The 12,845-nt window shown below is 35.0% G+C and overlaps 1 protein-coding gene across 2 annotated transcripts in view; it reads right to left on the reverse strand.

The window, feature by feature from the left end:
* Positions 1-12,845, reverse strand: part of LOC106872647 (integrin beta-3) — an 82,512-nt gene that overhangs the window by 25,620 nt on the left and 44,047 nt on the right. For both annotated transcript variants that reach the window (XM_014919709.3, XM_014919708.3), the window contains 5 exons: positions 12,543-12,630; positions 11,873-11,939; positions 10,310-10,396; positions 9,426-9,509; positions 973-1,047 (listed from right to left, as the gene is read on the reverse strand). In XM_014919709.3, coding sequence (XP_014775195.1) covers positions 973-1,047; positions 9,426-9,509; positions 10,310-10,396; positions 11,873-11,939; positions 12,543-12,630 — 401 coding nt within the window. The remainder of the gene's footprint in view (positions 1-972; positions 1,048-9,425; positions 9,510-10,309; positions 10,397-11,872; positions 11,940-12,542; positions 12,631-12,845) is intronic.

Consider the following 12,845-nt stretch of genomic DNA (forward strand, 5'->3'; position numbering starts at 1 on the left):
GATGATTTTGTATTCTTAGTGTTCGCATTGTAATTTCAACTTGAATTCATTCATACAACCTCCGCTTACTGTTATTTCACTATGAAACATCACTCTTCTGACGACTCATTTTTAACAATCTCTCCTCTTCTCATCACCCTCGTCGTGTTCAAACGTTTAGACCCGCACTAATTGATATGCCTGGTCATTTATTCCTCTTTCTCCCTCCCTCTCTCTCTTTCCCTCTCTCTCTCTCTCCCTCTCTCTCACTTTCTCTCACTCTTTCTCTTTCTCTCTGTTCATGTCTTTCAAGTGTTGACTTACAATGATTCGAGAAGAACAATAGTACCATCAATAAAAACGGTCTCAGAGGGCTTGCGAAGGCACTGGTCACTACTCTTTCCTTCAGACCCAGCAGAGAAGCAAAATTCTATAACTCTTTCCTCTTTAAATTCTTTAAGGTTTTTTTTTTTAGATATAGTTGCGTATCCTGTCACCAGTATTGTGTTCATATTCAAGACATACAACTTTTTCAAGATCATTTACTTTATCTTTCATATCATTTACTATCGTCCACAATCCGAATGTGTCTATTTTCATTACCCTTTCAGAATAACGAGAATAATTCTACAATAATCTTATATTAGACAATTATTGCAGATCAACGATATTTGCGGTGAGAATAAGAAACCTCTTTCGTTGTGGAGTTTTACAAATGAGTCTGTCAATTCCACTTCTTTTAGATCACTTCAGATCCATGTTCACTTAATTCTAAAAAGTGGATTAATAAGATGCTCATAGCCAAATATACTATATGTAATAATATTGATATCTCAAGTACGTAGACATCAGTAAAAAGTTTGTTTAATAGCTATTTTTCATTGGGCTTTTGGTTTATTTAAATTGTAAAATGCATGCAGTAGGAACTGGGTTAACAATTTAGATTTAACTTCTTTACATCGACATGTCCAAATGAGAGAAAATTTATCGTACCATATGATTCCTTACGTAGTTTCCAGCTTCATTCAAATGACATTTTTCATCGTTGGGAATCACAAGACCAGCCACCTGAAAAACATTTTCTATTATAACCTGAAAATATGTTGACATTCATTTAATAATCATTTACGAGATATTATTCTATATTGGCATTCCGTCGGTTACGACGACGAGGGTTCCAGTTGATCTGATCAACGGAACAGCCTGCCGAGCACCCCACAGACACGTGTACCCTTAACGTAGTACCCAGGGAGATTCAACGTGAACACAGACTATGACAAGGCCAGTCCTCTGAAATAAAGAAACTACTCATTTTGTCTGCTGAGTGAACTGGTGCAACGTGAAATAAAATGCCTTGCTCAAGGGCACAACGCGTCGCCGGGAATTAAACTCACAACCTTGTGATCGTAAGCCGCATACCCTAACCACTAAGCCACGCGTTTTCACATTATTCTATATTATACAATAGACAACCTATTATAAATTCTACCCTATGAATATGACCTTATGACATTTTTCAGACACCTCCTCTCTAGACCAATTCTAGCAGCATTCGCATACTGATATTCTACACTGCTCCACATCTGAATTTCTAATACACCACCTACGACTTTCACCCTTCTATAAGTAGAGGGATACTGCGGTAAAACAGACCCTTCCTTAGGTATAAGGATAAATTGAAGCAGTCACTAAAATCTCTACATCTTAATTTGACATCATGGGAAAGTTATTGCCGCGATCGATCTGCATGGCATAAAATCTGTCATGATGCATCAAAACAATTTGTGTTGAAGAAATAGAATAAAAGAATTATACCCTACCATCAACAGACACATTTGCTCAATCAAAATCAAGATCATCACTATCCCCAATGTGACTTCATATCAAAATCCATACCTGAACTCAAATTACATTCATGCATCTATCGTAAATAGATGCAGCTGCTTTTATTTTTAAAGTTGTTTTTTTCATTTTTGCTTTTCTTGTTTTTTTAAATCCTTTCCTCCAAACACTCACACATCGAAATCGACCATCATTATAATTATTATTAGGGCGGCGAGCTGACAGAATCGTTAGCAAGCCGGGCAAAATGTTTAGCCGTATTTCGTCTGTCTTTACGCTCCGAATTCAAATTCCGCCGAGGTCGACTCTAACTTTCATCCTTTAAGGTCAATAGAATAAGCACCAGTTGAGCACTGAGGTCGATGTAATTGACTAGACACCTTCTCCAAACTTCCTGACGTTGTGTCAAAATTTTTATTATTATCATTATTGTTGTTGTTGTTGTTGTTGTTGTTGTTGTTGTTGTTCAGTAGTCATTTTTGTCACGTGCTTTCACTGCATTACCGAGCACAGCTCTGTGTGCCTTGGGTATGTGCTGTGGTTTGTTGTGGTACTCTTATTTTTACTGTATTGAAAGAGTTTTATGTAGGATGTGTGCGGTGCTTAGTAGTGCTATTTTCTGTATGTTATATATATACTTGTCAGTCCTAGTGATTTTGTTATGTATTTGTCTGAATATTTTTTATCATACCTATTACACCTACTATGATAGGAATTGTTTCTGTTTTTAGGCTCAACATTCGAGTTACCTCTTTTCCAGATCTTTGTATTGTGAAAGTTTCTCCGTTTCTTTTAGAGAAACGTTATCATCTTTTGGTATTGATACATCGATTAGAAAGTATTCTATTCTTCGTGATCTCTAACAACTGTATTGAGCCTATTGGCCTTAATTTCTCTATCTGTGTGTATTGGCACATCCCACATAGGTTTGCTTTCTCATTTTCTGTGACCTTTTCTTGCGTGTGCCTATACTATCTTTTTCTTGTTGTTATTCCATAGTGTTAGCATAGTTTCCAGTATATATAGGTCCCAAGTCTGTCGTGTTTGTGAATATATTCCTTCTTAGCCAGGACTGAGCAGCCAGAGACAATATGATTTATTGTTTCTCCTCCATCACCTCACATTCTGCAGTTACTTGTATTTATTTTCATTGTGTCTTTTGGGGGATTTCTGTTGGGAAGTTTTTGATCTTATGCTGCAGGTAAAAATCCTTCAGTTTCTGCTTTGAGTCCTGAAATTCTTAGCCATTGTTGGAATTTTGCTTTGTCTCTTTCTTTTCTGTTTGGCTTATCCCAATATTTGCCATGAAGGGGCTTTTCTTGCCATTGATTTATCATATGTTGCTGTTCCAGGTTTAGCTTGGATTTCAGTTGTTTTACAGCTTTTTTTTATTTCTTCTTTTTCTTCATAGTTGTTAAGTACTATGAGATTTTTTTTAATTTATCAGCTTCCTTAAAGCCAGAAAACAGTCTTTATTTTAGTTCATGTTTTGTAGCTATTTGTATTAGTCTTTCTTGCTTCTGAAATAGGACTGGCCGGCCAGTCCTGGCTAAAAAGGAATATATTCACAGATACGACAGAGTTGGGACCTATATACACAGGAAGCTATTCCAACACAATAGAATGACAACAGAAAAAAGATGGTATAGGCACACCCCAGAACAGGTCTCTGAAAATGACAAAGCGACCATATTCTGAGATATGCCTATATAAACAGATAGAGAGATCACGGATGAAGACCGGATGTAGTTGTCAGAGATCAACTAAACAATGCCTTCTAATCGGCGTATAAATCCCAACAGATGACAATATATCTTTAAAAGAAACGAGACAATCTCAAAATACAAAGAACTGGAAATAGAGATAGCCTGGATGTGGAGCCTAGACACAGAAATAATGCCTATAATAATAGGTGAATTAGGTATGATTAAAAACATTCAGACAAATACATAACAAAAACTCCAGGACTTATTTAAATATATAACAAATATATATATAGAAGGTTTAGATTTAGATTCAAGATTGAATATGGTACTAATGTTTAGGCACCAGAATATCGTATGGTATGGTATTATACAAAAACCATTCCAAAAGGATAGGTGGTCAAAAAATCAAAATAAGCAACACGGATTTCAAAGATGATTGCAGTACGCACGTTTCATGCTACTCCATTTATTTAAGTAATGCGAGCATTACATTAAATGCAATATGAAGAGCAATCTTCAGCTGCACGAAAATGCAGAAAATTACAGTAGAATAGACATATTATAATTGTGGCAGCATTTCAAATCCAAGTGGGAGAAAGAATACATAAAAATCCAAGTGGGAGGAAGAATACATGAATCCGTCTTGACATAGCCGAGTCTATCAGGCTAGTAATTGATTCTAGACAAAAGTTCTGTCTCTGATTTTTTTTGTCTCTTATCTAGTGGTGATAGCATAAGGGACAATTACTTCTAAGGAAAGGGAAGGTGTAAGCAGTATGCATGGACATGGCTATAAAAGTATTAGATTATAAAGGTTTCCCTGGTCAGAGTGGTACCAGGTCATTTTACTACTATCAAAATGTTGAGGAATTAAAACCCTAGGTATATGGGTCAAATAGGTTATTTTCCTTTAGTCTGAATAGAGTATCAGTATAGTTATACAGATAACAATAGTTATACAGATAACAATAGTTATACAGATAACCACAGCACACACCCAAGGCCTACAGAGCTGCGCTCGGTAGTGCAGTGAAACCGCGTGTAAAAATAAGACTACTGGATAATAATAATAATAATAATAATTATTATTATTATTATTATTATTATTATTATTATTATTATTATTATTATCATTATTATTATTATTATTGAATCGTTTATTGGCCACAGAGGCTTACATAAAATTACATTAAGAGACATACAACATAAAAGACAAAGACAGGACAATACAATGAGTTTTACAACGTGTAAACAATATAATAATTAAAATTAAACAATTTAAAACTCCCAATAGAGGAGGCACATTAAGGACCTCGTGAAAAAACCCACAAAAGTCACAGGTGCCTGAACAACAGGGTAAGAGCCCTTCTCCTTTTGTTTACAGGTGCACGCTCAGAATTGGTCCTTTCACACTAGCCATTCTTCCAACATTAATAAATGTCCTGATGCAGTACCAGGCAGTGGATCTCGGGGCTTCTGATCGTAACTGATTGGAAGTGTTATCATGTACACTGTTTTCTCTTCGTATAAAAGATGGGCTACAGCAAATATTCTGCTCAATACCACAGATTTGCTTATCAGTTGCTTGACCTTAACCAATTGAGCATGTCTCTTAGTGGCTGATGATGTGTGCATAGGGGCAGAAGTAGTTAGGGGGCATCATAGCTGAGAGGAATTCTGTGGGGTTTCAATAATTCACGACTGGAAACATCCTTAAACAACTCTTATTCAAGGACCATTTGAGCGGGATGGGCTAGACCTGAAGAAACTTCTAACTAAGCACTACCTGCAAGGTCAAGTGTTGTTTATATTGATATAAGATCACCATGTCGCGCGATGCATGTGCCTGATGTACCCTTATCAGACGGGTAGTCATGATAGGTATACCATGCTTCGGATATTTTACCCCAGTGTCACTTTGATGGCATGCACTGCTCTCTCACTCAATCATAATAATAATGATGATGACGATAATAATAATAATAATAATAATAATAATAATAATAATAATAATAATAATAATAATAATAATAATAATAATAATATTCCAGGGAGACACGCTCTCTCCACTCCTGTTCTGCCTGGCACTCACACCTTTAACAGAATTGCTAAATAGAACTGGATGCGGTTACAAATGCTATGGAAAAACAGTCAGCCACCTTCTATATATGGATGACCTAAAATTATATGCAAAAAACGACAAAGAGCTAGAAACACTACTGCAGACAGTACACGGCTTTACCAAGGAAATAGAAATGAAATTCGGATTAGAAAAATGTGCCAAAGCAACCCTGAAAAGAGGAAAATTAGTTAAAAGTAGCAATATAACACTAGATAAAGCCAATGAAATAAGAGAACTAGACGAAAGCCAACCATATAAGTATTTAGGAGTCAATGAACTAGATAGGATACAACATACACAAATGAAAGAAAAAATAAAGAAAGAGTACTATAGACGAGTTAGATCAATACTAAAAACAGAGCTCAATGCTAAAAACAAGATAATGGGTATCAACACTTTAGCTGTCCCAGTTATAAGCTACAGCTACAATATCCTTAACTGGACACTAAACGAACTATGTAAAATAGACAGGAAAACAAGAAAAATAATGACAGGATATAGGATGCACCACCCAAAATCTGACATAGAAAGGCTATATATACAACGCACAGAAGGTGGCAGGGGTCTTATACAGCTAGAAAACTATTATAAAATAACCACTATAGGACTGCAAAAATACCTACTCCAGAAGCAAGGGAAACTAATACAAATAGCCACAAAACACGAGCTAAACAAAAAACTGTTTTCAGTATTTAAGGAAGCTGACAAATACAAACAAGAAATCAATCTACCTAACAAATACGAAGAAGAAGAAGAAGAAACAACAAAAGCTATAAAACAAATGAAATCCAAACTAAAACTAGAACAGCAACGGACCATGATAAAACGATGGCAAGAAAAGCCCCTACATGGTAAATACTGGGCTAAACTAAATGCGAAAGAAATAGACAGAGAAAAATCCCAGCAATGGCTGAGAAGCTCAGGACTCAAAGCAGAGACTGAAGGATTTTTAATTGCTGCACAAGACCAAAACCTCCCCACCAGAAATTACCAAAAACACATAATGAAAAGAAATATAACAAGTAACTGTAGAATATGTGGAGATCGACAAGAAACAATAAATCATATTATCTCTGGCTGCCCAGTCCTGGCTAAGAAGGAATATATCCACAGACACGACAGAGCTGGGACCTATATACACTGGAAGCTATGCCAACATTATGGAATAACAACAGAAAAAAGATGGTATAAACACACGCCAGAAAAGGTCACAGAAAACGAGAAAGCAACCATACTCTGGGATATGCCAATACACACAGATAGAGAAATTAAGGCAAATAGACCAGATATAGTTGTCAAAGATCATGAAGAAAAAAATGCTTTCTAATTGATGTATCAATACCAGCAGATGACAACGTTTCTCTAAAAGAAATGGAAAAACTTTCAAAATACAAAGACCTGGAAATAGAGATAACTCGAATGTGGAATCTAAAAACAGAAACAATTCCTATCATAGTAGGTGCCTTAGGTATAATAAAAAAATATTCAGACAAATACATAACAAAAATAGCAGGACTTACAAATATATATAACATACAGAAAATTGCACTACTGGGTACTGCACACATCCTACGCAAAACACTTTCAATACAGTAAACATAAGAGCACCACAGCAAACCACAGCACATACCCAAGGCGCACAGAGCTGCGCTCGGTAGTGAAGTGAAAGCACGTTATAAAAATAAAACTACTGAATAATAATAATAATAATAATAATAATAATAATAATAATAATAATAATAATAATAATAATAATAAAAATAATAATAATAATAATAATAATAATAATAATAATAATAACTAAAACTGGAACAGCAACATATGATAAAACGATGGCAAGTGAAACCCCTTCATGGCAAATACTAGGTTAAACTAAACAGAAAAAAATAGACAAAGCAAAATCCCAACAATGGCTAAGAAGCTCAGGACTCAAAGCAGAGACTGAAGAATTTTTCATTGCAACACAAGATCAAAGCCTTCTCACCGGAAATTACAAAAAACGTGTAATGAAAGAAATACAAGTAACTGCAGAATATGTGGAGATGGAGAAGGAACAATATATCATATTGTTTCTGGCTGCCCAGTCCTGGCGAAGAAAGAATATGTTCACAAACACGACAGACTATATACACTGGAAGCTCTGTCAACCTATATACACTGGAAGCTCTGTCAACCTATATACACTGGAAGCTCTGTTAACACTACGGAATAACAACAGAAAAAATGGCATAGGCGCACGCCAGGAAGGTCATAGAAAATGAGGAGGCAACCATACTCTGGAATATGCCAATACACACAGATAGAGAAATTAAGGCCGGATATAGTTGTCAGAGATCACGAAGTAAAGAATGCTTTCTAATCGATGTATCAATACCAAAAGAGGACAACGTTTCTCGAACAGAAACGGAGAAACTTTCAAAATACAAAGACCTGGAAATAGAGGTAACTCGAATGTGGAGTCTAAAAGCAGAAACAATTCCTATCATAGTAGGCGTATTAATATGATAAAAAATATTCATAACAATGGCTCTCGCCACAACATCTACCCCTTTGGGATTGACTTCCATTGGAAGCTCATATTACTATTTTTTTCTATTTATCTTTCTTTCATCGCATCTCCCTTTTGAGATTTTCCTCCTTAAGAAGTTTAATATTTCTTCCGTTTAGGCATTATTTCCACTCGTTCTGTTTGTTTCCTCTTTCTTGTGCTGCTTCTCCTATGTTCGATTTCTTGTGGCGTTGGAACATCGAAAGTGCGTATAACACATCCATGGGTATCGCTTTTCTTTTTTCTGTATATCTATCATTTATCTGGTTTAAATGTCTTTTGTGTTCCCATTTTTTGCCTCTTATCATATATGCTATTTTGCCTATTCTTCCCAACCTTGTATTCCATTTTTATATATTTTGAAAAACACCTTGTCACCGATATTAAAATGCTTTTTGGCGAATTTTTAGTGTTTTCCCTATTTATTTTTCTTACTGGTAGCAGCTTGTCGAAAATTGACTTTATTTTTCGAGCAAACAATAGTTCCGCCAGCAACTTGCCTGAAAAGTGGTTCGGTTTGGTGCTATCGTATAAACCTTCAAGAATTGTGCCAATGCTACGTCATCGACCAGCTGTGTCTAGACTGTTGAATGGCAGCCCAGTCAAGATGGTATTTTCTTCATCTCCTACTCTTGTTTTTTGCACACATCTACAAAATTACTTTCTAAAATGAAATTCCATTATGCAGCTGAGGAGTACACTTTCATTGTACATTTTATGTAGTGTTCTCACTACATGAATAAATGAAATTTGTACGAAACGTACGTACTGCTATAATCTATTGAATTTTTGTTGCTTTTCTTCAAATTTTATTCACCAAATCTCTTGATTTTGGTTTCGGTTTTTACCCTACCAAATTCTGGTGCCTCAAACATTTTAAGTACCACATTTAATCTTTTGATTAAATCTATATTATTATGACATATACATATATATACATACATACATATACATTCACACACACACACACACACACACACACACACACACACACACACACACACACACACACACATATATATAATATATATAATGCGGTAAGTGTGAGTGTTGGATACAGAACGGAAGTAGAATTGATGCATGACCGTAACTATTTCAATTTTTCTAATTCTAATTTCGTTGGTATAATATGTCTTTAATCCCTCAGCCAAGAATGAAATAATTTATGAGAATTTGGCTTTTGGAATATCTAGAGAAACATATTTTATAATTTGGGTTCGATAATTACCTTTCCATCTCCAGCAAAATGAACGAATGCATCAGAGAAAAGTAAGAGCAGTTTTCGAGAATATTTCCGCCAACCAATGATATCCTGCAAAGAAAATAAAGCAAATGTGTTGTTATCTGAAGAATGACAAACCACTTTACGTGCAGCCGCACTTGTCCGTGTCAGTGAGACACCATTCCACAAGAATAGCACTTTGAGGGCTGAGTTTTGTCAGTATCACTGTGCTGTGTTCAAAACCTTATCATTTGGCTCATATTCATCGTCTTAATTGATTAATCAGCTGATGATTTACGAAGCACGTTTTGTAAACGCAATAAAATCTTGGACCACAGTAGAATCTTGACCTATAATAGTGCTTTGGCATAACTGAATTTTGAACCATTATGAAAGCTCACGTAATGATATAAGTTTGGGCTACAGTGGAATCTAGAAGCTTGGGTCATGGGTGAGATTATGTACATAACAGAAGCTTGGGCTATGGCGATAGAAACTTTAGCCATGGTTGAAATCTAAATGGCACTTCTTTCAACACCATTTCCAAAACTATAGAAATATTGTATTGCACCTAATTCTATTCATTGTAATGTTAAGTAGATGAAAGAGAAATATTTCGTGGTTTGGAAGCCAGTTTATAGTGGATGGTTATTCCAGAAGTTCTTCACCCACTCACACCATCTAGATCTAGAATAAAGTAAGGATGTATTTTTTCCTGGTTGACCACCAAATGTTTGCGGTGGATTTTAACTCAACAACTAAATGGTTATAGTCCAAGACTATAACTGTTTGTTTCTATTCCATAATACAATGGTACACTACGGGTAAAATGGTATGGTTTACATTATCTAAAGTATAGATCCTTGAGATAAATTAATATGTAGACTTACACGACACAAAATAGCTTGCAGAACTGCATCTAGACCAGCTTCCGGTTCATCTTCACTTCGACCAATTATATCTTTATTCATTTCAGTCTGTAATAAACAAGCATGTTATTATATTTATACCACAAATAAATCTATTGTTTGATAATGCACCCTATTCCCATTATAGCATTAATCAAATAATAGACGAAATATATTTAATCCTTATTTTGATAGTTAAACAGCTGCAAATGTATACAAGGACTGTATATGACTGCAAGACCGTGACGCAGAACGCACAGCAGTAAATAAGAAAGTAGTATAATTTATGAGGTTTTCCTTCAATTTTTGTAGTGTTGACTTCATTTTTTCCCTATTAAGAGTCACTTGCAGGTGATAAATTCCATAAATCTGCTAACGAACATGCAATTAAATGTAAAGGATTAATTCTTGATTTCTTTTTTCGTCGCTGTCCTCATTCATTTTTACAACTTAAGAAACATTTTCCCCCCAATACTGACCAATACATTCTCAATATCAGTCTTTATCCATGGAAAATCCATCAACACATCAGGCTAGATTCTCATTAACTTGGGAAATCTTGTCTTTCAGAAATCTCCGAGGACATAATGTTTTGTAGCCCCGTTTTTGTTATTCAAAAATGTGATCAATGGTATATCTAGTCTTTTTAAAGATTGTTCACTTAGAATTAATGTTGAACTTAAAATGCTATGACAGAAGAGAGATAATGGAATAGCAGAATCCAGTAAATCATAGAATTTGATGATGAATTTCAATGACAAGAGTTTGACCTTGTTTGCTCATCCTTCCGGGGTCGAACATATAAGCTGTAATCATCTACGAGTGACAGATGGACCTACTTTGCCACTTCTATAGAAATACGGCCTTCTGCCAATCTATGAAATCAATATTAGAAGTTTAAAATTTTAAATATCTTTAAAGTAACCATCAGGCACAAACAGTGAAAATTTACTGCTTCTCGTAAATTTCAAGTTAATATTCTACTAACTATTTACTTATTGGACTGAGCTCACGGGATATATGTTAAACTGATTGTGTGGTTTGAAGTTTCCTTCCCAATCACATGGTTTCGGGTTCAATCCCACTGCGCGGCACCTTAGGCAAGTGCCTTTTATTATAGCTCCGGGCTGACCAAAGCCTTGTGAATTGATTTGGTAGACGGAAACTGAAAGAAGTCCGCTGTGTTGTGTGTGTGTATGTGTGTGTCTATGTGTGCGTGTGTATCTGTGTGTGTGTCTTGTGTTTGCCCATCGCCACTGCTTGACAACTGGTTTCGGTTTGTTTCCATCGCCCTTAATTGTGTGATTAAACAAAATTGACAGATAGAATAAGCACCAGGTCTTAAAATGTATGTACTGGAGTCGATTCGTTCGATGAGAACCCTTCAAGATGGTGCTCCAGTATTGCCACAGTCTAATGACTAAAACAAGTTAAAGATAAAAGATTTCAATTTCTAAACTTATAGCAAATTTTTATTTTTATTACCCAGAAAATACCACATCAAAGGAATTCGAATTTCAAAGAGATGTAAAGTTGTTCACTTGCCTGAAGTAATGTTATGTTTGTGGTGAGACTCACGCGATTGGTGAATAAAGTAGATATGTTTAACAATCTGGAAAAAATGTACACTTCATTAAAAACATGATATAATTTTATAACAATTCACAGGAACACTTTATGGGAAGGAAATATTTCTAATACCTTTGTGTAAATGTGTGTGTGTGATATTATTTATCTTTTTCTACTCAAACATTTTGTCAAATGTCTAATTCTGGATTCTGACAGTTCTCCATGAAACTGAGACCTAGAGTACAATCTACTTCATATCTATTTATATTCATATTAGCTTGTAGTCAAATCTGCTGTCGACCTTGAATTACTTGCCTTTTGTTTTGTTTTGTTAGTCTTTTTTTTATTTTTTGGGTTTCTTTGTTTTGTTTTGTTTCTCATTACAAAAAAAATCTATTATTACTTGCTTTTATTTATTTATTGAAATTGACAAATTACCTTTCAACTAAACTTTTTTATCATAAACATAATCAGGCGTTATACGAACTAATATACAGTTGTTATTAATTAATTCAATTATATTCACTGTCTAAAATTAACTGTTAGCGTGATAATCCAAAATATTTAATGAATTAATGACATCTGATAATGTATTTTTTATCGAAACTGTACTAACTTAATAGGAAACTTTTCGAATTATATTTACCTGTCATGGGTAAAAGGTAACTCGGCTCTGTCAACAAATGTTCCGAATCCAACAAGGAAATTTTTCGAAATTTTTCCCAGACTTTTAGCTGAAAAATAAACAGTTATATAAGAGGTTACACAGCTTCAATAGCGGAATAAGTTAAACATACGACTACACACCATCTTTTATCATAGTCACAGATTAACCGGAGCCTTATGAATGAACTTATGTAGACGAGAAACTGTTCGGATGCCCGTCGGATTGATTGCACCTTCAATTCAAAGATCTACTCTTGCTAGCAATGTATGATGGGGTGCTGAA

Source organism: Octopus bimaculoides, chromosome 8, assembly GCF_046866305.1.
Source record: "Octopus bimaculoides isolate indiv1 chromosome 8, ASM4686630v1, whole genome shotgun sequence".
In the NCBI taxonomy this organism is placed as follows: Eukaryota; Metazoa; Mollusca; class Cephalopoda; order Octopoda; family Octopodidae; genus Octopus; species Octopus bimaculoides.